General features: G+C 40.4%; 2 protein-coding genes across 2 annotated transcripts; both read left to right on the plus strand.

Moving 5' to 3' along the window:
* The first annotated feature begins 3,179 nt into the window (after nucleotides 1-3,179).
* On the plus strand, nucleotides 3,180-8,647 carry taz (tafazzin). Its single transcript, XM_024270412.2, has 11 exons — nucleotides 3,180-3,334; nucleotides 4,919-5,063; nucleotides 5,133-5,261; nucleotides 5,322-5,367; nucleotides 6,409-6,494; nucleotides 6,561-6,641; nucleotides 6,722-6,763; nucleotides 7,150-7,212; nucleotides 7,468-7,520; nucleotides 7,625-7,702; nucleotides 7,788-8,647. Exons 2-11 carry the CDS (start codon nucleotides 4,955-4,957, stop codon nucleotides 7,887-7,889), a joined length of 789 nt encoding a protein of 262 aa, XP_024126180.1. The 5' UTR covers nucleotides 3,180-3,334; nucleotides 4,919-4,954; the 3' UTR covers nucleotides 7,890-8,647.
* Nucleotides 8,648-10,330: 1,683 nt separating this feature from the next.
* Nucleotides 10,331-22,740, plus strand: atp6ap1a (ATPase H+ transporting accessory protein 1a). Its single transcript, XM_024269714.2, has 11 exons — nucleotides 10,331-10,507; nucleotides 12,417-12,543; nucleotides 12,725-12,799; nucleotides 13,745-13,938; nucleotides 14,173-14,213; nucleotides 14,605-14,690; nucleotides 16,276-16,431; nucleotides 17,750-17,907; nucleotides 19,311-19,361; nucleotides 19,437-19,674; nucleotides 22,061-22,740. The coding sequence occupies exons 1-11, from the start codon at nucleotides 10,377-10,379 to the stop codon at nucleotides 22,268-22,270; spliced, it is 1,467 nt and encodes a 488-aa protein (XP_024125482.1). The 5' UTR covers nucleotides 10,331-10,376; the 3' UTR covers nucleotides 22,271-22,740.
* Nucleotides 22,741-23,862: the final 1,122 nt, after the last annotated feature.

Below are 23,862 nucleotides of genomic sequence, written 5' to 3' on the forward strand. Positions count from 1 at the left end.
TCCTTCCTCAATGTGTCTTCAGTTTTTAGGAGGGAAAGACAACAAGTGTGTCTCCAAGTCTGGAAAGGAGACGTTTCCAGACTGAAGTTTAAACTCGTCTCAAATGAACGTTTGGTTACGGGGCCGTCAGCGCCGTTTTTTGACGTGCTGGCTGTTCCCATTAAATCGCGTCTCCATTCTGGAGCTGAACTTTCTCTGTACTGATTCTCTCTCCAGGCTGAGGTTGTGATGTTCCCTCACCACTCCCCGGTTAGCGCTCTACAATTCCATACAACTTCCCACAAAAAGGTCAGCGTGCATCCATCCACACTGGATTGGCGAATATAGATGATAATTTATTGTTTGAACAGTTCTTCCTTTAAAAAATATATTATGTTCTAGAGTGAATTCAGACGTAGCCTAAAAGTCTGGGCGTCATTCCTGAAGCGCTCTGCCATCATAAACATCACACGGCGAGAACATTTCTACCAAACATCCTCCAGATTTTACCTTCTGTCTCCTCCACATCCGTCACAGCAGGAGTGACTAACTGAGTCCAAATCCAGAACACACGTAGGTCACGGGCCGAACAGGATAAACATTTATGGAACACTAAAACTCATTTTTTAACTTTTTAACAAAATTATGAACTAGATATATAGCATTACCTGTGAAAATGCTAGAGTGAATGCTGTAAACTGAATTTGGCTTCTGAAGATGCTGAAATTGATAACTGAAAACACTGAAGCTGATAGCCAGTGAAAATATTAGCTAAATGTCAAATTAGCCTTAAAAAAAAACGTAGGTTAGCCAAAACAACTAGCATGTACCTGAAATATTAGCTAAACTCCAAAACAGACAAAAAAATCTAAAAAAGCTTAAATTAACCAAAAAAGCTAACAGAATGCCAATTTTAAAACTTCAAAACTGTAACTTTTTAACATAATTATGAATAATAAAAATGCAGGAATATTATTCCAGAATAAATCAACTTAAACCTTAAATAATTTCAATATTTTACTCTCCATAAAAATATATTTAGTCAAAATTATACAAGTTAGAAATAAACACAAGATAACATCGGACCATTACTAATAAAATAAAATGCTCTGGAGGGCCGGATCTGGCCCCCGGGCCTCGACTTTAACACGTGTGCGTTACAGCAACACTCTCCTCTTCTACAAAGCTCCTTCAGAAGCTCCAGTTGGTCGAGGACTCTGCCTCCCACAGCATCACGAGTCCTCGTCACATCGCCCCCATCCTGACAGAAGTCGCTGGCTCCTCCTGGACATGAAGTCTTCCCTCTAGATTCTGATCTCTTATCTCCTCTCTGTCTTCTGTTGGCCTCGGCACCATGAGGAGCACAGCTCTCGGTTTCCTTCATCCTCAACTTTTCCATCTCATCTGAAACATCAACTCACTTCCTGTCTCATCAGAAAAGATTTCTCTGTAATCCTTTCATCATTTTCTCTGAGTCTGAATTTAGTCCCGCCTCCTCAATGGCGTTTTGTGACATCACTAAACTCGTAGACTTTGTTCTAAAAAAGTTCAGAAGTGAACATTTAACTGTACCTACTCCTGTACCAGTAAAATCATTAATGAACTGGTTTTCTTCTCTTACTGATTAAAAAAAGGTCAAATTAATCAACCAGGTGAGTCTTCAAGCACTTTACCTACTAAACAGACAGTTTGTATCTTACTGGTGAACAAGTGGACTTTTTGTCACGGATTAACTTTTCATTTTTGCTCATTTTTGTCTATAACTAGTTGACTGGTTTGATTTAATTTTCTCTAAAAAGGCTAAAACTAGTTTATAACTTTTGACAAAGGTTTTTATGACTTCCTTTTAAAATAAAAAACTTCCTGTGTCACATATCTCAATGCAAAAACTCTAGGATATTATGAGTAAAAACCAGTTTATTTTCAGTTGTGGTTCATTTCCTTCCAGAAATGCAGAAATCTAGCAAACCAAAATTAAATCAGAGCTAATTCAGTGGCCCTTACTGTATTTTTTTACTTTAAGGGGAGACCTAAAATACCGTAATTTGTTCAAAATAAAAACTCCTCATAATAACCCTTGAATATAAATGTTGGTTGTGCTCACCTCAGATTGATTTTGTTTTTTCTTTTGTGGTACACGGCGATTAAAAAATCTGTCAAAATGTAGCTACTTTTTAAAATGTCCGAATTATTAAATTTGGTATACAAATAGAAAACAAAAAATCTGAAATTGTTATTAGTAATTAAACAAAATTTGCAAAATTTTACTCGCATAAATGTTTTTTGAAAGTGCCCCTAGTTTTTGTTTGATTTAAAAAAAGGTATTACTTCAGCAGAAGATTTATTTGAAGAAAAAGCCCACATTTTATTTGAATTCTTAAAACAAAATTCTAAACAAAATAATAGATTTTAATTTGCACACTCATTTATAGTAACACATATCCCTGTTATTTTTATTTTTTCTTTTCCTCTTGTGTTAAGTTGTTTTTATTCTCGTTGACGTTGTTCTTGTTTACTGATGTGTCCTGAGCTTTTTCTATTACCAAATGAGAGTAACTGGAAATGATTCATGCTGTTTTGTTGACATTTTCTTAAATAAAAGGAAAAAAATTCAGAGCAGACTTAAAAACTACAATAATGAACAATTACTCTTTCAAATGCAACAAAACTAACGCTCAGATTTCTACACTTCTGTTTTTCTTTGTTGCTATTTTAATATGTTAAAAATGTACGTGCCACAAATATTTTGGGAAGAATTGCATAACTGGCAGAGGAATAGTTTCCCACAACTTCCAACATTCTCTTCAAAAACCATGAAAGTAGAAAATAAATTGGAAGAAATCTGATTGGACATACAGCTTTGTTTTGCTGAGTTTAGCACACAAATATGTTATCTATGTTATTTAAGAAGTCCTCCCCAAAAAATGTTATATATTTATAAACGAATTCAAGTTATATTTGGAGTCATTGAAGCTCCTTAAGAAATCAAAAATAAAGAAACAATATATGATAAACTAAAAACTTGAATTTTTATTGTTTGCTCCACTTTGCTCAGATCAAAATTTTTTTATTCATTCTTTTTTTATTCTGCAGTTGCTCAGTTGTTTGATTGCAGTACAGTAAAAACTCACTTCTATTATTTCAAGTCATATTTCGTTCTGTAGTGCAGCGTGTAGTTTAATTTAAAAAAAGAAAGAATGTACGCGCGACCGGACCGGATGTGACGCACTGCTGTTTCCGGTGTCGGTCGCGCGCAGCTGCTAGAACTCGTCTTTTCTCACTCTATCGTCCTGTCCTCCGGATTCCATCCACTTTCAAACGGAACCGTGGTGTTCCCGCCGGAGAACAGCCAGAGGTTTGAGTCCGCGTTCCTTCTCATGATGTTTCCAACACCGGAAGTGTTGTTGTTTATGTTCAGCGCAGAAGCGAGATGTTTATGAGCTCGTGGTCATCATGGAACTGCTTTGAGTAACCGAGTCTGTATACAGATGAGTAACTTTAGGTCAGTGGTTGATCTCTATGTCTTGGTTCATTTATTATTCCGGGTCTCCGCTCTCTTCCGGAGGAACCGTGAACTGTTAGCTAGCTACAACCAGCTGACTGCTAAAAACAACTCAAGCTGCTAACACACAAATCTACACCATGATTTAGATAATTAAAAAACACAAACATTTTTTTTCAGAAATAAAACTTTGTCTCTGATAGTTTATTTACTTTTTAAGCTAAGGAAAAACAACTCAAGTCCAATTTTCAATGGGTAACTTTATTTTGTAATAACTTTATTGGAACAACTGTGACAAACAATCTTCTCACAAAGTCACCTGGGGACTTGAAGTCCTTTCCAGGTTGTCAAATCTTATCGGCACATTTGCTACATTCCTTTATTTTATTATCCTGTTTAATGTTTGAGCCACAAAAGAGTCATTAATTAAAAAAGAACTTGAGATCTGACAGAAAATGGACCATCATACCGATCCACAACAGCAGCAGGACTGGAAGAACTGAGATGTTTCCTGAAGAACACCCCAGTGCTCAGATTGTTATTTGACTCCAGCATCAGCATCGCTACAAAACATCACTTTTGGTTTATCTTCCAAACCGGGATGTCAGACCCAACCCTCCCACCGCAGGCGGAGTACGTCTCCATTAGAAGGTTCAAACTCACCAAATGGACAATTTAGAAACAAGTAAAGAATGTTCTGGACTTTGGCTGAAGAGAACTTACAAACTCCAAACTGAAGGAACCCAGCTGGGATTTGAACCAGGAACTTCTCGCTGTGAGGCAGAGTGCTAACCGCTGTGCACAACAAATACGTGGAATTTACAAATATTAAAATAAGAGCCGAAATGTTATTTTATCTTAACCATTATGATATTTTTATTTTTTCTAACAGGGATTCTACTGAATGTTTAACCTTAGAGCTCTATCACTGGGTGATTTTCACCAGAGTGAAAGTATCCAGATAATGTGTATCTGCCCTCCGCTCTGAAGGCCATTTAATACGTTGTATTTTTTGTCATGAGTCCCTGAGTGAAGTCTCGATGTCCCAGGAATGGATGAACCAAAGGCCAAGTCTCCAGGATCATTATTTTTTTTAGGACATTTTTCTTCTCAAATTCCTCATTTTTCAGTCATTTTCAAGCCTGTTTTTAGGATCTTCCTATGAATTTATGTTCCATGTTGTTACATAAACCTCAGTTGAAAATAAGAGAAATGTTTTGTATTGGGTTTGTTATATCGGGGACAAATTACCCGGCAAAAGGGATGGTGTAACTTTTTATAGCAAAAGTGTTCTGGAGTTAATGACTTTCTTTCATCTTTTAAAGTGTTTTAGAGTTTTCTGAAATTCACTCAGGTTTCAACAAAGTTTCACAAACTTCTCAAAGCCGAGTTGTTAAAATGGCCCGAATGTGAGGTTCTGGTTCTGGTTCATCGCAGGGAAACCGGTGCATGTAGACCGTCTGGACCGCCGGGATGCCTCTGGAGGTCAGATGGCCATTCCCTCAGACCCCGCCCCTGGCGTGGAGGATCTCTGGCTCGCTGGTCATGGGCATGGTCGGCTCCTATTCCTACTTCTGGACCAGTGAGTGGATCTGAGTGCACATCCTCCAGACACCACATCAACCTAAACTGTGTTCTGTCTGTCTTCAAGAGTACATGAACTACCTGACCGTCCACAACAGGGACGTGTTGTTGAACCTGATTGATCACAGGCCCTCCAACACGCCCCTCATCACTCTAGCCAATCACCAGTCCTGCATGGACGACCCACACATCTGGGGTAAGGAGGTGATCGTTTCCTCTGGACAAACCGATCCAAACTGAATCATGTTTTCCACAGGAGTGCTGAAGCTCAGACAGCTGTGGAACTTCAACAAGATGCGATGGTGAGTTTGGAACTAGAGCCGCCGCAAACCATTATTTTAATAGTCGACTAATCACCGATTATTTCTTCTGATTAGTCGATTAATCAGGTCATGCACAAACTGGATGTAAAGCAAACATCTTAACCATCATTATCTTTAATTTAAATACAAATTGGATTTATAAGACAATGTTAGGTTTAAACAGCCTGAAGCATTTCTCTGAGAGGAAGACAATAGAGGGATCAGCTCTGAAATCAAATTTTACATGCACAAGAAGAACAGAGAACGTTGACACCTGTCTCCACTCTGAAGGGCCTCCGTCGAAATCCTCCTTTTATTAATGGATCAGGGCGTCCCCTAATCACATGAAGTCTACATATTTATCACCGACGTAAATTTGTGATGGTTGATGATGGCTCTCCTAGTTCTTTATCTCAGCTTCTCAGAACCTTCATCTCAGGGTTGACTCCTGTCTGCAGTTATGGCAGGAAGATCAAAGATAGAGAAGGTAGAAACACTCGCAGCAAATGTTTGATAAATGTATCTACAACTCTAACACATTACCTGCAATAATGCTGGTGTGAATGCTGTAAGCGGAATTTGGCTGCTAAAGATGCTAGTGCTGATAGCTGAAGATGCTGAAGCTGATAGACAGCTAAAATATTAGCTAAATGGGAAATTAGCCTAAAAAAATGCCAAACCAGCTAGCATGCAACTAAAATATTAGCTAAACTCCAAATTAGCCTAAAAACTGAAAAAATCCTAAATTACCTTAAATAGCTAGCATGTAACTAAAATATTAGCTAAACTCTAAATGAGCCAAAAAAACCTTAATAAAAGTAAAAAACCTCCATAAAACTAGCAGAATGTCATTATAACTTTCAACTTTACTACATTCTGACTCCATATAATATAAAGTAACAACTAATCGACTGTTAAATTAGTCGTCGACTATTTTAACAGTCGATTAGTCGACTAATCGTGGCCGCCCTACTGGAAACACACGAGCCGGCGCTCTGACTCCTCCCGCTTTAACCATCTCCACCCGTCGGCTCGCTGCAGGACTCCAACGGCGTCCGACATCTGCTTCACCAAAGAGCTTCACTCCAGGTTCTTCAGCCGGGGGAAGTGTGTCCCCGTCTGCAGAGGTGAGTGTGACAGCCGCCACCGCCGTCTCTGCTGAGCGCCTGACCTACGTGACCTCTTTCACCCAGGGGACGGCGTTTACCAGAAGGGGATGGATTTCATTCTGGACAAACTGAACAGAGGTGAATGGGTGCACATTTTCCCTGAAGGTACGCGTCGGTGCTCCTGCTCAGGTTTCAGCATCAACCGTGATTGTGTTGTTCTGATCTTCTGGCTTCTTTTTATCCAGGTAAAGTCAACATGACGGAGGAGTTCATTCGTCTGAAGTGGGGTGAGTGAGTGACGGGAATCAGCTTCATCTTTGTGCTTCATTCATTAAGCTTCTGTCCAATACACGAGTAGCTGCTTGATTAGAGCTGCTTCCTTTATTTAAGTCTCCAAAGGAGTTCCACAAGGCTTAGTATCACGAAAAAATTGTAATTGAGTTGACTTTAACTTCATTGGAACCAGAAGTAAATCTTTTCCAGGTGACACTCACACTCACTTGTTCCAGTGCTCGTATACAGTCAATGGGAGTAGAAACTTGAGAAGTTTTTTTTTTTTCTATTCTTAATCCTAAAGTTTTTATTTGGATTGAAAAGTTTGAAGTTAGATAAATATTGTTTTGAAGATGTATAAACAAAAATACCTTTGTTTGTTTGTTTGTTTGTTTGTTAGGTGTGGGTCGACTCATCGCTGAATGCTCTCTCAATCCAGTCATTCTACCGCTTTGGCATGTCGGTGAGAGATTTAGTTGGACAATATGAAAACATAATAAAAGCTTCTTCACAGCTCTGGACCATCTGCTCATTTGATACTCGACCTCCAGCAGCTCTTATGTAAAAACCTTAACCTGTTATGATGCTGTTGATAGTCTGCAGCTGCACAGACACCAATGTCTAATCCTTTCGTACCTTTCTGCTTCAAAACACGACTACAAAAGAGTACAGTAGAAGCAGCAACATGCTAAAGCCGACATTTGTTCTTCTTGGTCAGGTCTGAGTGACGTTCTACCAAACATGAATCCCTACATTCCTCGGACTGGAAAAGTAGGACCACTTCCACATGACCAATGGTTTTGCATACATTCTGAATTTGACCATCGCTGGCTGTGCGGGCAGTTCTGTGACGGTTAACGTCTGTTTTCTCGCAGAGAATCACAGTTTTGATCGGGAAACCGTTCAGCGTGAAGGAGCTGGTCGAATCGCTTCGAGCTGAAAAGAAGAGCCAGGTGAAGGTCTTTCAGCCTCAAAGGAAAACCTGTTTAATTCCAAACAAATGTTTGCTTATTTCCCCCTCTGTGAATCTGTTCTCAGATGGAAATGAGGAAGACTCTGACTGACTTCATCCAGGGGGAGTTCCAGGAACTGAAAGCGCACGCAGAGACCCTCCATCGACAGATGCAGACCAGATCCTGAGTCCGAGCTGCTGCAGTCCCGCTCTCCTCTGGGACAGTGGAATGCACGCCGCTTCATGCAACCACCTTTTTAAATCCCGAAAAGCTTCTTTTATTTTTTTTGTGCAAGAATGTGAGGTGTAGATGTGGTAGAGCAGCACGACACACAGGGAATCTGCTGTAACCGTTATCAGCCAACATTCAGTGCCTATCAGGATTTGGAGCTATGGACGGATTTTTATGAGATTTTATTCTGTCTTCGATCCCACTGATGCACCCCTTGATCTTCAGACCAGCACAGAGGAAGACTGCAGCTTCAGTTTGATTAGTAGAGACGGTTCTGGAAGAGTCTCATCTGTGACGCAGGCGGACTCAAATCACCAGCGTACGCTCGTGTTTCTGCATCTTTAGCCTTCACATCCGAGGATGTAAATTCTGTTGGTGACTGTAAACGCTGCTCACAGGCAGGTTTGAATCAAACATGTTGCTGCTTTTACTTAAATTGTTGATTTTTCTCCACATTTGATTATTTTGAACTAAGTTATTTGATTTAAAATGATGACAGATGATCACTTCTTGAATGAAAATCCCTTGTTTAATCCTCAAAAGAGTTATATTTAAGCGTTCAATCCTCACCAATCATGTTTTATACTTCTGATGACTTCTTTAGAGGGAAACACTTTTGTGTTTTTGACTGAAGAATCAGGTTCTTTCATTTAAACTCACTGCAGTTGTTCTGTCCTCTATGGAAATGCTAATAAAGTATTTGATTTTTCCAAATTTATGAGTGGAAAATTTTTGTTGCATGTCTGGCTTTTCTTAAATGTAGATGTAAAATGTGAATATATTTTAATTTTGAGGTATGCTTTAAAGGAAAAATAACGACAAAAAATACATAAAAATATTGGACACTTATTTGTCATAAACATTCATTTGGTTCCATTTATTCCTGAAGTGCCCCGCCACACAATTCAGATTTATTATGATCACTGACTGCAAGGACAATATTGTTTTTGCAAAAAGTAAAAAGCCTTAAAAAGGCCTCAAAGGAAAAAACCCAAACAGACATGACCAGTGTGTAGTAGAACATAAAACACAAACACACACACAGCCCAAACCACAACAAACTTCTACATTATTTCTGCGATGTTTATTAGTCTTCCTCTTTCTATCTGCTGCTTTGGGTGAAAATTTGATCCCCGCCACATACTTGAAAAGACAAAATTTGCACACACCAGGGGAAAATTAGAAACGAATTTTTGACATAGTGCTTGAACACCCTCCCCCCCAAACGATGACATCATTGTGAGCGTTTCTGTTAAAAAAAAAATGAATGAGCTGACAATTACATATAGGGCCAAGAAACTAATATGGTTTTGTTGACCTTTAACCTTGAGAAAAGGTGGCCATCTTACATAAAAAAAATGTCTTTTATTACCAGCTTCAAACCAAATGAACTCCTAGGGATATTTATCGATTGTTTTCTAACCTTCTGGGCATAATTGGGAGGCATTTGACAAAAAAAAATGATGCGACTAGAAGTTGTAGATTTTTAATGACATGCGCGTATCGAGCTCACAAAAGTGGCGCACTCTTAATACAAACAAATATTTTAGTAGATCTCTATGAAAATGTAATATATTGTTCCCAGCCTGAAGCTGTAACAGTCATTATAACATAGAATATGAACATATAAGGAATGTGGGCATAGTTAGCAAATAACCTCCGTTGCTAAGGAAATCCAAAAATTTACTTGTGCCGATTTGTTTGAAACTAATATCAATCTGTTCGGCGACCTCAGGCGAACAAGACACAAAATGGTTGCTATGGAGATAAAACCAACAGAAAACCTGCCATTTTGAAAAAAGTGCTTATTCCTACAATTTGTCAATTTGTAATTGAGGGCGGCGATTATGCATAGAGCTGGGCGAGGAGGATGGCGGGCAGCGACTGCAGGCTGTCCATTTTTATTAGTATTTACATTTATTTTTAATGTTTACTTATGTTTTATATATCCAAATATCAATATTTACATTTTCTACATTTGTTCCTAAACTGCTTTCTGTTTTGACTTTAATTGTAAACTGGTACTGTTCCAGTCCAGACATACAAAACTCTTCTTTGTTTGTATTTTTAATAAAATCCCCTTTTCCTTGAATTATCTAATTATTGAGGTTTCATTTTGCTATTCCTAGATAGACTGAATTTAAATATGAATGTTTTATAAAACTGCATTAAAAGGAAAACTAGAATTTGATAATAGATATATATGTATACATTTAATAAATAAATAAAAAGCTCAGAATTTTTTCTGCTTTTTTCAGGATTCTGAAATGTATTTCAAAGTAAAAAAAAAATATATTTTTGTAGAAAACAGGTCAACAAAAGGTAGTCAAACCGTAAAATTGTGAGCATTGGGTTTTAAGATGCTGCTGATGAAAGCCTCCGCGCGCCTCACTCTCCCGGTCACGTGACTGCTGACGTAGCGCCAGCTGTCAGGACCGTGAAGATGGCGTCGTCAGGGTCAGCGCTTCTCCGCAGCATCCCTGCGGTCTCCGCCGTCCTCCTCGCCCTGGCGGCCTCGCTGGACAGGGGCAGCTGCAGCGAGCAGGTCCCGCTGATCATGTGGAGCAGTGAGGGGTGAGTGGAGGTCCGCCCGGGCCGCTCGAGGGTCCGGTCCAGCTTTGGCGGCTAACGGCTAGCCGCACGAGCTGTCCGGATACACGGCGCAGGTGCAGGGAGTCCAACCGCATCCCGAAGAATAATCCTCGTTTCATCCTGTAGCTGCAGGAGAGCTCCTAGAAACCAACGTTTACATGAGATAAAGGCTAAAAATATTTGTTGTCCCGCCTTTTAAATTAATTAATTAAAATTGTACTTATTCCGTCATGCCCCCTGTTGTGCATTAAACAGTACTGTTAGAATAAAGGTCTTTATTGGCATCACAAAACAATAAATCATGATGTCATTGATAATAAATACCTGCACGTGTTTTTCTTTTTATTATAATTTTTTTAATCAATTTTTTAAGCCTGCTTCACAAAATGTTATGGCAAGGTTAAAAAAAAGGGTAAAAAAAAAAAGAAAAACAACGGGAAGATGCAGTAAATGATGTCATAGCCATAAAAAAACACATATAGTTTAACATGTTTTAAAAGGTGCTTTGCAACATGTTGACATTGACTGTACATGAGAACTGTACAGTAAGTGATGCTGAGAGATGGCCCATGAAGTGTTCCATTCCTTTCTCAAGTCCTGAGCTGATGCTCCAAGGTGCTTCATTTTCTCAACTGCACCACTAAGTGGACAGAAAGTGTACTACAGGCAGACTGAGAATAGAACAAGTATGATTATTAAGATGAATATTTTTCATTATATCAACTGATTATCTTTTTATGTTGTCATCAAATTATCAATTATTAATCTTGTTACGAAATAAGAATTTCATTTTTATTTAAATATTGTGAAAGATTTAAGAACAGCTAAATCTTCTGTGACGATCGTGGACCCCAACTCCTGCAAAAAAAAGCAAACTTGTAGTCAATCTGAACAGAAGTGTGTATTGACTAAAGTCTGGCAGCACGATACATATCACAGAACGCCTCTCACATTCATATTCCAATGATTAGAAAAAAACTGGCGATACATCGCCAAACCGATTCTTCCCAAGTCTGAACCTCTTCACCACCAGCCTACACTGAAAATGACCATGATTTCAAACTCTTGAATACATTTACACCACTGTTTTTGACATGCACTATTTTTGCAGCAGAACAGCATTTATAAAGCCTGTTTTTGGAGTAGAAATTCCCCTTCTGGGCTTGTTCTAGAAGGGTGAGATGTACTTGTCTCGGGGCAACACACAAAACATGTAAATTGCACTGTGTTTTTAATTTGAGCTTGTAAAAAAACTTTCATTTTTGATGGCATTTTCCTGGTGTTTTATGATCCTTCTTGCTTGCCGTACAAGTGTTCTGTGTTTATAAACACTAACTTGATGGGAACTGTGTGGGTCCAGCCCTCCTTCATGCAAACATGCTGGAGAAGATTTGGAATCAGGAAACAGAACCTAAAACCCAGAAGCTTGAAGTGAAGAATTCTCTTCTCCACAGTAACTCTGAGGCCCAGATACTCTCATGTACTGTTGGCAGGCATGTAGTCTGCTGCCTCGTGGAGAGATGCTGCTGCTGTCGTGTGTTGATGGTTTAATGAGAGACTCACAGAGGGAATGTGGTTTTCCTTTTTTATCCCTTTATCTCGTATAAAAAGGGAGCTCTCTATTTCGATCACAGATCTGCCTGCAGAAGACCCTGGACTGACTGTGAGGTCACGTCTGCTGGTTTTCAGTAGAAACAGTTTTTAGAATTTCCCCCTCGGACCAGCCGTATCATCTCTATAGCTATCTTACTGCCACACAAAGCAGTAATTGGTTTTGAGAGTTCCTTACTGCGGTTGTTTTGTATTCTTGTGGTTTCCTTCAGTTTGACTTGTTGAACCTAATTACCTGACGTTAATCATCCATCCAGCATCTTCTCTGCCTCTCCTCCAGAATCTTCTGGCCTCAGGAGTCTCCTCCCACTGCAGGCCACATCGTGGGGCAGCAGCAGCTGACTTCTTATCTGCAGAAGGCTCTAGACGTCGGCCCACGAAATGTGGTGCTTTTCCTTCAGGACAAGGTAACAGAATCCTGTCACTGTGAGACGTGGGTTCAGACTCCTCTTCGCTTGTCAGTCAGTAAGCGTCTGGGAGCAGCAGTGAGGCTGTAGCTGGTTTAAATGGGATCATCAGGGATTAGACTTTAGTTCAAAATTAAAACAAACTTCCACCTTTAGAATGATGATGTTGTCTGTTCTCTAGATGAGCATGGAAGACTTCACCAAATATGGAGGCGTTTTTGGAAACAAGCAGGACAGCGTTTTCCCAAGTCTGGAGGTAAGGAAGCGCATGTCACAGGCGGGCCGTGGTCCGGGTCCAGATGGACCCCAAACATCTTAAACCTCTTAACACCGGAGATGTCGCCAGTAACACCTAAATAACACTCGCTCTTTGACATTCTGTAACTGTTTGACTGTTTACTCCAGGGGTCAACAACTCCAGATCCACATGTGGATCTTTCATCTCTCCATTGAGGCTCCTTGGACAAACATAAAATAAGTCATGGAGATACTGACCCAGACATGTCGACCATCAGAGTCAGCAGCTCCCTCTTACTAAAACTACCTAAAGAAAACGAAGCCTGCAAACTAAGACTACCAAACCTCAAACTAAAATAACAAAACCCAGCAGTGTAAGACTGCTGAGGAGAAAGAGGGAAAAAGAATAAAAAATAATATGGTCCTTGCCATCAGTACCTGATGCTGCGGGCCATAAAAACACTAAAATAGCATTTTTTAAAGTAAGGATTACTTACTTAGCATTTATTTAATATAGATTAGTTAATGTATAAACTGATGTCTGAGGTGCACGTCAGAGATGATAAACTATGTAGGTTTATACATCCTGTTGACCTGAAGACGTCTTGTTTGCTCAACTATGTCTGTGTAGGTTCTCAGTCATTCAGATTATGATGAATTCAAAAGGTTATTTAGAGAAAAATCAACTGGACACAACTTTTTGGCTTCTTCTTCAAAGTCTACAAGCCCTCAAGAAACATCTTTAAGCCAAAAAATTGTGTCCAGTTGAATTTTTTTCTAATAAACTCTTTGAACTAACTTTATTCTAAACCCTTCAGGAGGAGGTGCCCATAATCTACTGGATTTACACAAATGGCACCCTTCTGTAAATAATAGAAAAACTAAAATGTAATGCAGAATGTGCAGTAGTTTTTTTTGGTAACTCAGCCTGATTTACGGGTTTGCTGTGTCTGTCCTGGGACAGGGGGCTCTGAGGGTCGCCGTCTCCCCTCTGGTGTTGCCTGCTGTGTCTTGGCCTGCCTCTAACGCAGTGATCAGTCAGCTGCAGGATCAGCTGGAGACCTCTGCTCTGTACATGGACCCGGAGACCCTGAGCCAGCTGAGGCTCAACGCTTCCTCTCCTGCTCTGCTCGTGTTTCGCCTCCCCTACAGCGCCGGGTAGGTGGTGTCCCCCCACAGACTTCAGAACAACACTAAGACCTTCACAAATACATTTATTTTTCATAGTTGTCACTGATTGACACAAAATCTTAACAGGGATTGTGTTAATTAGCTAAGCAGAAAATGTTTCCCTCAATTTTACAATAGTTCATGTTCAAACGACTAAATAAAAGTTAGACACAAGCATGAAATGAATAATATTGTATTGTTTGCTTTGTCTGACTGTCATAGGGCGGATTTGATGTCAACTAAGGACATTCTCAGTGAAAACGGTGAGTAATAATATCTTTGAATTTGATATCAAACTGAAATGATAAGTAAATATGCTGCATAGCAAAGGATGGAAAACCAGTTGAGATTTTATTCTGTGGAGTTAAAACCGTATCTGATGTCGTCTGAACCCTGATAGGCAACTTTTCTCAGATGTGAGTGTAAATGTTTTCTCTTGGTTTTGGGTTTCTTCAACATTTCTGGTTGATCTGTAAAAATATAAATCAATTTAGCACACAAAGCTAATGTTTCATGGAATTTCCCATAGGAATGCTAATGCTAACGCTCCGTCAACCTAAACATACATTGCTGACCAAATGAACTTCTTTATAATCTCACAGACTTGAAGTTAAAACGTCTTGACTGTGGTTCTTGTTTTTGCCCCTCCCTCAGATGCAGTAATCGGTCAGGTGCTGAGCATCATGAAAACCCAGTCGGTTCCATACACAGCTTTGTACACGGGCCTGCAGCCCTCCGGGGTGAGGATTTCACTCAACTCCACACAAATTCAGGATCACTGTGCCACCACAATCAGAAACTTACAGATTTGAAATAAATATTTCCTAAACTGCAGTCTGTTCTAAAAACAAAATGTTTAAGTAGTAAATGAAAATATTAAAATCTTTTTCTGTGATTTCAAAACCCATTTTTGTGTTTGGGACAACTGTTTTCAGATTTGTTATCTTGAATCTCCCTTTTCCCCTCATCTTTGTTTTTATGTTCACAACTCTGTTCTCAGCGAGATTGATACATGAGCCACCAAACAGCCAATCACAGACGAGAGGGTTCATACTGATTGGTCTAGAATAGATTCTGTCCAATCAAGTGTCTTTGCCTCGCTCTTACACTTTATAGTATACAATATAGTCATGCTACACTATATTTTAATGTTTTGTTAATAAGAACGCTGTTGTTCATCTGAACATGTCATAATAGTAACATAGCATAAATACAGAGCAGTGTTGTATTTGTTGTGGCTTTGTTGATCCTTCTGGGTTCCACTCAGAGAACGGGCCAGAATGGTTGCAAAGTCCTAGACGAACAGAACTGATAGAAGTGCCAGACAAAGCCTTTTGATTGGATAGAAATCTAGACCAGGAGTGTCAAACTCGATCGCACAAGAGGCCAAAATCCAAAACGCACCTTAGGTCCAACAGGATGAACATTTATTGAACACTAAAACTACATTTTTAAAACTTTAAAACCGTAACTTTTTAACATAATTATGAAGTAGATATATAGCATTACCTGTGATAATGCTAGTGTGAATGCTGGAAGCTGAATTTGATTGTTGAAAATGCTAGTGCTGATAGTTGAAGATACTAAAATTGATTGATTAAATCGCTGAAGTTAATAGTTGAAAATGCAGAAGCTGATAGCCATCTAAAAGATTAGCTTAATGCCAAATTAGCCCAATAAACATAGGTTAGCCGAAACAGCTAGCTTGTAGCTGAAATATTAGCTAAAGTCCAAAATAGCATAAAAAAATATTTGTAAATTGCAAAATAGTCCAGAAAATGCAAATTTGTAAAACTTTAAAAACAACTTTATAATATAATTATGAATAATAAAAATGTTTGAATTTTATTCCAGAATAAATCAACTTAAACTTTAAATAACTTTCAATATTTTACTCTCCATAAAAATATATTTTGTCAAACATGTACTAGTTAGAAATGAGCGTGAAATAACATGGGGCCATTGATAACTATAAAATAAAAGGATCTGGAGGGCCGGATACGGCCCCCGGGCCTCAACCTTAACACACGTGATCTAGACCAATCCGTATGAACCCTCTTGTCTCTGATTGGCTGTTTGGTGACAGAGTTTAGAGAAAGTGATATTTGAGGCAACTTGTCTAAAAACATTTTTTTTGTCACAAACACAAACATGTATTTTGAAAGTAAAGAAAAAGAACATTTTGCTTTTAAAACTGAACATTTTGTTTGCAATTTTGGACATTTTGATTTCAAATTTGTGACTTTAGTTCTCTTTGTTGTGGCACTTGATACAAATGTCTTCATGCTCTAAATCTGATGCATGGTGCTTCTGGTTTTGTTGCAGGATGTGGTGTCTTTTTCGGTGGAGGCCGGGCTGGGGGGAGGACGCTCCCTGCTGCAGGCCAGGGGGGGCTACAGAGAGAGGGAGCGAGAGAGAGAGAGGGAGCGAGAGCGCAGGATCAGAGAGAGAGCGGGCGTCTACCCTCCTGTGGAGTTTAAGGTCTGTCAGCGTTTCTGTCCTGACACATTCTGAGCAGTTACAGTGGTGGACAAAAGTGTTGGTACCCCTCAGTTAAAGAAGGACAAACCCACAATTCTCACTGAAATCACTTGAAACTTACAAAAGTAACAATAAATAAAAAAATGTTTGAAAATTAAACAATCAAAATAAACCATCACTTTTGAGTTGTTGATTAACATAAATATTTAACAAAACAAAGTAATGAAACAGGCCTGGACAAAAATGATGGTACCTCAATAAAAGATTGAAAACTATCTGACCAGAGTGACATGATTAACTCAGGTGTGTCCTTTAATTCACATCACAGGTGTTTTATTTATTGTTACTTTTGTAAGTTTTGAGTGATTTCAGTGAGAATTGTGGGTTTGTCCTTCTTTAACTGAGGGGTGCCAACACTTTTCTCCACGTCTGTATATGAAAATGTTTCATATCTAGGGCTGGGTTAATAGAATTGATTAATTGATTTCAATCAATTTAAGCTTAATAGATCAATATTAATAAAAGTAACTGCTTGTGGTCTAAAACATCGTTTTTTTCCTCATACTGTTCTCTTCTTCTTCTGGAATGAGGTGTACTGCTATAGTGCGATCGCCACCTAGTGGCCAAACTGAAACACCCTCCAGTAGAAGCAGAACAACGTCAAGTCAAGTTTTTGTGTCTGCTGATCTCTATAAATGGGGCTTTCAAACTTCTGTCTGTTGGTCAATACCAAATGTTTGACAAATTAAAATAAACTTGTTTCATTCTTGAAATTTTAATCAAAAACCGTGTGCTGCCTCCTATAGGTTGATTCGAAATATTACAGTTTAAACTTGTGATTGGTCAAACCATTCAAATCCCACGTCATGATCTGCAGCTCCAGTAATAATAACAGTCCTGTTCTCCAGCCCCAGTCCTCAGGCTGTATTTTCAAATTGTGGCTGTGGGCGGAGTCAGCCTCCAACTTCACTGTTTGGTTCCCTTTAAATGGAACTGTCTGCTCTGAGCGCTAAACAGCGGGCGCCACGAGAAGTCCTACAGCATCACAACTCAAAGTTGAGCGTGTCGTGCAGAATTGTTGGATCCTCAGTTCCTCTGTAAAATCACCAACAAAGATTTCTCTAAATGACTTTAGCCGCTTAGCATGTCACAACCTGAACCAGATGCCGACGTCTCCTTTGATAGATGACCATTTCAGACCCACTGAGAGGGGGCTGGGAGGTTAGGCTTATTTAATCATTATTGATGATAAAATCAGTTATCAACACAATCAAGCTGATTTTAACCCTTTGCTCGTCTGCTGCTTATCGTTCCTCAGGAGGAGGAGAAGACCTGCATCCTGCTGTGGGCCAAAGGCCTTTCGGTGAGCATCCTTCGAAGCGGACGCTGGGAGGAGCACGACCTGACCTCTTCCACCTTTGGTGAGGGTGGGAATGTTTCACTCCACGGCTCCAGCTGTGACAAAAATAAAGCAAGGTAAAGTGGGTCTGAAAGCATTTACCTCCAGAGGACTTTTTCAGAAAGCAACGTGGAGTGAAGCTGAAGCTTCTTTGAATGATAGAGTTGTGCAGCTTGTTGTTTGGATTTTTGGGAAAGTTGTTTATTACTGAGTCATCCACTGAGAGACAAACAGCATTTAAAACTGTTTAGAGAAGATGGGATTATTTAACTGTTTAATGTCCATTCCTGGATCCTTTTCTTTACATTCTGTCTCAAAGTTTTTTTAAGCGAAACATTACAGTTAATTTAGCTTTTTTGGAGGGAAAACTTGCAGAATTGATGATTGACAAATACTTGTTTTCCTCCAGTGTATCTATATCATATATTTAGTCTGTATTCATTAAAAAAGACCTAATAATCTTAATTGTTAACACATTCTCATTCCTAAAGCGTCACAAACTGGCGTTTGGTTAAGGACCCTCCGGGTCACTTTTTGACATTTTGGGTGCCCCAACTTGTCGTTTTTTGATGTGCTGGTTGTTTGCGCAATGGTACCTCATCCGGTACTGCGTCCGGAGGGTTGTGGACCCTGTTACCGCATCTGATACTGTGTCCCGAGGGCTCCAGCACTGGATGCGGTACCAGACCTGAACTGGCGCCAGCCGCTGGATTCTAGTCTGAGATGCCAGTTAGGGTGTCTCCGGGTACCATGTCCGGGTTTGAGTACCAGTACCAGATGCGCTTCCGGTGCCGGGATAGGGTACTGGTTCTGGGTTTGGGTACTGAACAAGATATGGCACCACACTAAAGCGTTATCAGACAAGGTGCTGGGTGCTGCCAATACTGGGTTAGGGTACTGGTATTTGGTTTGGGTACTGTACCAGATACAGTACCACACCTGAACTGGTACCAGACACATTACTGGGCCAGGTACCACATGTGGTGTTGGTACCCAAGCCCGTTATCAGTACCGTTACCCAGGCACAGTACTGGACCCGAACTGGTATCAGATGTGGTGCCGGACATGAACCGGTACTGGGCCAGGGTACTGGTGCCCTCCACGTCCCAGTGCTGGACTGGTTCTGGTTTGTGGCCTGGAGGTTGGGGACCCATGATTAACAGGAAGAGCCAACAGGTCAAAAAACGACGAGTTGGGGATGCCCAAAACGTCAACAAATGACGCAGAGGGGTCCGTTTATATGTGATGAGTTGGGATCCGAATGTGTTGTAATTGTATATTAGCAATCTGCATTAGAGATCAAAATGTATTTGTTTTTTTTTAGTCCTTGTACCAAGCAAGTAGAAGAGGACAGTTAACCACAAACTCTGAATGAAAGATTAGGACTGAATCTCCATCATAACATGTTTCCATATTGGGTCGTTTTTCCATTCCAAATTTTCAACTTTCATAAAACGTTATATCTTCTTGTGTTTCACAGGTTGGTCTTAAACTATAAGGGCATCCTGGGCCATCGTAGCTTTAAGCTCATGTAAGTCAGTGTTCCAAACCTCTCTTAATTTTTGCTTGAGTTGATGCAAACATTCCTTTTTTTTGGAATTCCCAGCTTTGCCATGAGCCAGCGCCACTACAAGGTGTCTTCACGCCGCTGGTTTACGCTGGACTCTCTGGAGCTGGAGTACGATGGGACCAAGGCAACGTTCAACGGAAGCCGGCAAATTTATGCTCCTGTTGAATACTCGTACCGCTGTCAGTCTGTCACCAGCTACCGCTGGCCCCTGCTCGTCCCACGATCTGCCAAGGACCCGGCCAATCAGTGGAAAGTCGCTTTTGAGGACTTTCAGGTGAGACATTTTTAGATGGAGCAGTCACCAAAGCTTCAAGATCTTTCTGCTGAAAAGTAGCAAGAGAAATATTTAAAAGAGTATCAAGATAACAGTCAATTTGAAAGCACAGCCAAAAGTAATGTAATGTCCATGTGGCATCCCAGCAGGATATTTATAGATCCACCACCCTTTCAGTTTTTCTCATTCTGATTGACTGAACACTCCTGATCTGGGTAAAAGGAAAATTTTTACTGAGACAGATGATGGAAGTATTACCATTATAACACTGACAGACATCAATAGAAGTAGAGGACTTTGGGGGGGAGCTGTCCATTGCTCAGGCCGAGGTCACTCGGATAATAAAAGAACTCCTCGGTGGCAAGGCTCCAGGGCTGGATGAAGTCCGCCCCGAGTACCTCAAGTCTCTGGATGCTGTGGGAGTGTCTTGCTGACACGTCTCTGCAGCATTGTGTGGCAGACAGGAACTGTACCACTGGACTGGCAGACTGGGGTGGTGGTTCCCCTTTACAAGAAGGGGGAGCGGGAGGGTGTGTTCCAACTACTGGGGAGTCACACTCCTCAGCGTTCCTGGGAAAGTCTATGCAAGGGTACTGGTCTGTCCGATAGTCGGACCTCAGATTCAGGAACAACAGTGCGGTTTCCGTCCTGGTCGTGGAACAGTGGACCAGCTCTACACCCTCTTCAGAGTGCTGGAGGGTTTGTGGGAGTTCGCTCATCCAGTCCATATGTGTTTTGTGGATTTGGAGAAGGCATTTGACTGTGGTGTCCTGTGGTGGGTGCTCTGGGAGTCCGGGGTCCGGGGAGCCTTACCGGAGCAGGAGCTTGGTTTGCTTTGGGCAGTTTGTGGTTGAGTTGAAGTAGCTGGGATGAGGGTCAGCATTGCTAAGTCTGAGGCCATGGTTCTCGACCGGAGAAAGGTAGTTTGTCCTCTCTCAGTAGGTGGAGTGCTCCTGCCTCAGGTGGAGGAATTTAAATATCTTGGGTTCTTGTTCACAAGTGATGGAAGATTGGAGCGTTAGATCGACAGGCACAGCGGATCTGAGCGGCGTCCGCTGTTATGCGGTCACTGCACCGGTCCGTTGTGGTAAAGAATAAGAGCTGAGTCAGAAAGGAAAACTCTCAATTTACCGGTCGATCTTCACTCCAGTTCTCCTCTATGCTCATGAGCGAAAGAACAAGATCCTGACTACAAGCGGCTGAAATGAGCTTCCTCTGGAGGGTGGCTGGACACTCCCTTAGAGACAGAATGAGAAAGAAAACTGAGATAAATCAGAATAAACTGGAAGATGAATTTGGATCTGTGTTCACACTGAACAGGATTCGTGAATCCAGCTTTAATGGACGTTAGGGCAGGCCCGATTAGTCGACTAATCGACTATTAAAATAGTTGATGACTAATTAATAGTAGATTAGTCGTTACTTTATATTATTCGATGTTAGAGTGTAGTGAAGTTGAACAAAGCTATGAGCGTTACTATAGTATGAACGTTTAGTAAGCATCAACACTATAGTGATTTTTCTGCTCTTTCTGTACGTTTTTCAGCTCATATAAACTCACTTGCAGCGATTTCAGCAATTTTGGTATCAAAACGTATCAAAACGCTTCTATTTTAGCAGCATGCAAATGTTTTTAACAAATTCATTTTTATGAGGAATTTTAGGCGATTTTGGAGTTTTGCTAGTATTTAAGCTATGAGCTAGCTTTTTGGCTAACTTGACTTCTAAGGTTTTTTTTGGGCTGATTTGGAGTTTAGCTCATATTTGAGCAACACACTAAATGTTTTTGCAAAATTTGCATGTATTAGGGATTTTTAAAGCAATTTTGCTACAAAATGTTAAGAAATTTAGGTCAACTTAAGCGCTCTTCTTGGACAGAATTTCCTGTCTTTTAGCAAAATTAACGTTTTTTAAATAGCTTTTGTATTTTCACCAAATCCCTTCAGGTGTTCTGCAAATTATGTTGCCATTTTTAGCAAAAAGCTTCAGCATCTTCAGCGACTACTTTCTAGTTTGATAAACTATCATCTTCATTGTCTTTATTTTTAATTAGTTCAAAGCTAATGATGGTCAAGATGTGTTCATCCACTTTGCACATGACCCGATGAGTCGCCTAATCGGAAAATATAATCTGTAATTAGTCGACTGTTAAAATAACCGTTTGCGGCAGCACTAATGTAAAGTCAATGTTCAGAAGCAATCAGAAGTCCCATGGCGTGTTTTGAGCGTCAAACGCACAACAGTTCTCTTGCAGCAGTGTGATCAGGCCTCTCTTTAAAAATGTAAAACTACTTTTGCTTGCATGCATTAGTTGTTTATAACCTGCAGTCATTTGAGATGAATGTTTCAGGTGAAATGAAGATCTTCCTTTCTCCCCTCTGTACAGATACAGGGCTTTAATCTTAGCGGCAGCGAGTTCTCGTACGCCAGCGACTGCGCAGGCTTCTTCTCTGCCGGGATCTGGATGGGTCTGATGACCAGTCTTCTCATGGTGCTGGTGCTGACCTACGGCCTGCACATGATCATGCAGCTGAACACCATGGACCGCTTCGACGATCCCAAGGGTCCGGCCATCTCCGTCCCACAGACGGAGTAGTGCACGTTTGGGCTGAGCTCCCTCCATCATTCTGCCCCCCACATTCCTCACCCCCCTGATGTACTTGATGTGAAAATTATTTATTAGTGGTGTTTTTTCAGTTTTAGACACTGTGTTTGTGCAGTCAAAGAATGACAGAGTTGTTTTGAGATGGGTCCAGTTTTTGGCTAAATTATTATTTTTGCGAAATATTAGGTCTCTGTAAGCACTTTCTCACGTACTGACGGGAATAGTTCTCCTCATAGAGTCATGCTGTCTTTCATCGGTCTATAAAGCAAGAAAGGGAAATGTACTCGGTAAATGATCATTTGTATAAAACAGAGGTTATTTATTATTGAAAGTGATGTTGTTTGTCTAAGTTAGTGTTTGAAGTGTGAGTTATGTTGAAAAAAGAGTGAACTTTCACATTCGATGAGCTTAATTACTGTTTTATTGTTGCTGTGAGTTCAATAAACCATTTGTGAGATAAATGTTTGTCTATTTCACTTTTTTACAGCAGAGTCATTAGCTTACAGTGGGGATCAAAAGTTTGGGTTCCCCAGGTAAAATGTTCTATTATTGTGGTTCTAGAAGAAGAAATGTGTTCATAGAGACCTTTACACAAGTAAAAACAAGACAGTGCTTTACAAGATGATTAAAATGCAATACAAATGTAATAAAATGAGCATAAAAACGAAAAGGCAAACAGAAAAAAAGTTAACTGAAAGCCTGTTTGAAGACAAATGACTTAAGAATGTTTTTAAAAGAAGCAACCACCCAGTTGTAGGGCCTGATCTTTTGAACTGTATTAACACATCATCCTTGAACTCCGGAGTTGTTCCATCTGCCTCTAAACAGGCTGTGGTTTATTCTCTTCTTTAAAAACCTCACCTTATACCTCTGTTTTATGATTTTAGACCAGCTTCCCAACTGTATTTTTTATCCAAGTTATCAGAAAGTTTTTTTCCAGCAGCAGCAGTCCTCTTTAGAACAGTTTCATTTGAGGAGTTTCAATCAGCTTTTAGATGCCTGCACAGCACAGAGTCCACCCTTCTGAAGGTCCACAATGGCATTGCCGTGTCTGTTGATGCCAAACAGCTCATTGTTCTGTTCCATCGGACCTAACAGCAGCTTTCGACAACATGCAGTCGTCCTGTCTCAACTGGAACGGCATTCATGGCGCTGCACTTGACTGGTTCAAGTCTTACTTAACAGGGAGAAGTTTTTCTGTTAGAATTGGTGAGGCCTCCTCATCTGTGGCTCTCTCCTGTGGGGTACCACAAGGTTCTATCCTTGGTCCTGGCTTTTTTCTTTGTATTTGCTGCCACTTGGCTCCATCGTTGCATAGTGTGGCAAAGTGGATTTTCTGGGGTTGGGTACAACGCAAAAGGAAACAACGCCACCCCGGAATGCAGGGTCCGGGGAGCCCAAAGGGCAGTCCTGATAGAGGACACGCAGATTTTTCTCCCAAGCAGCCAAGACGTGGTTCCAGTTAAATAGTTTTATTAAAAATGTAAAACCAATTAAAACAATCAAAGCTAAAAAAATAAAAAATCTATTGGGGGAAGGCTTACCGGCAGAGTGCTGGGCGTACGAGGGGAGGAAAAAAAACA

The sequence above is a fragment of the Oryzias melastigma genome, linkage group LG5 (assembly GCF_002922805.2).
Source record: "Oryzias melastigma strain HK-1 linkage group LG5, ASM292280v2, whole genome shotgun sequence".
NCBI classification, from domain to species: Eukaryota; Metazoa; Chordata; class Actinopteri; order Beloniformes; family Adrianichthyidae; genus Oryzias; species Oryzias melastigma.

What these genes read in the sequence shown, in the direction of transcription:
- taz (XM_024270412.2), top strand. Translation starts at nt 4,955, where the DNA reads ATGCCTCTGGAGGTCAGATGGCCATTCCCTCAGACCCCGCCCCTGGCG. An exon ending in AACTTCAACAAGATGCGATG is followed by an intron (nt 5,368 to 6,408) that starts GTGAGTTTGGAA and finishes GGCTCGCTGCAG; the next exon opens with GACTCCAACGGCGTCCGACA. An exon ending in GTTCATTCGTCTGAAGTGGG is followed by an intron (nt 6,764 to 7,149) that starts GTGAGTGAGTGA and finishes TTTGTTTGTTAG; the next exon opens with GTGTGGGTCGACTCATCGCT.
- atp6ap1a (XM_024269714.2), top strand. Translation starts at nt 10,377, where the DNA reads ATGGCGTCGTCAGGGTCAGCGCTTCTCCGCAGCATCCCTGCGGTCTCC. An exon ending in ATCATGTGGAGCAGTGAGGG is followed by an intron (nt 10,508 to 12,416) that starts GTGAGTGGAGGT and finishes CCTCTCCTCCAG; the next exon opens with AATCTTCTGGCCTCAGGAGT. An exon ending in CATCGTAGCTTTAAGCTCAT is followed by an intron (nt 19,362 to 19,436) that starts GTAAGTCAGTGT and finishes TGGAATTCCCAG; the next exon opens with CTTTGCCATGAGCCAGCGCC.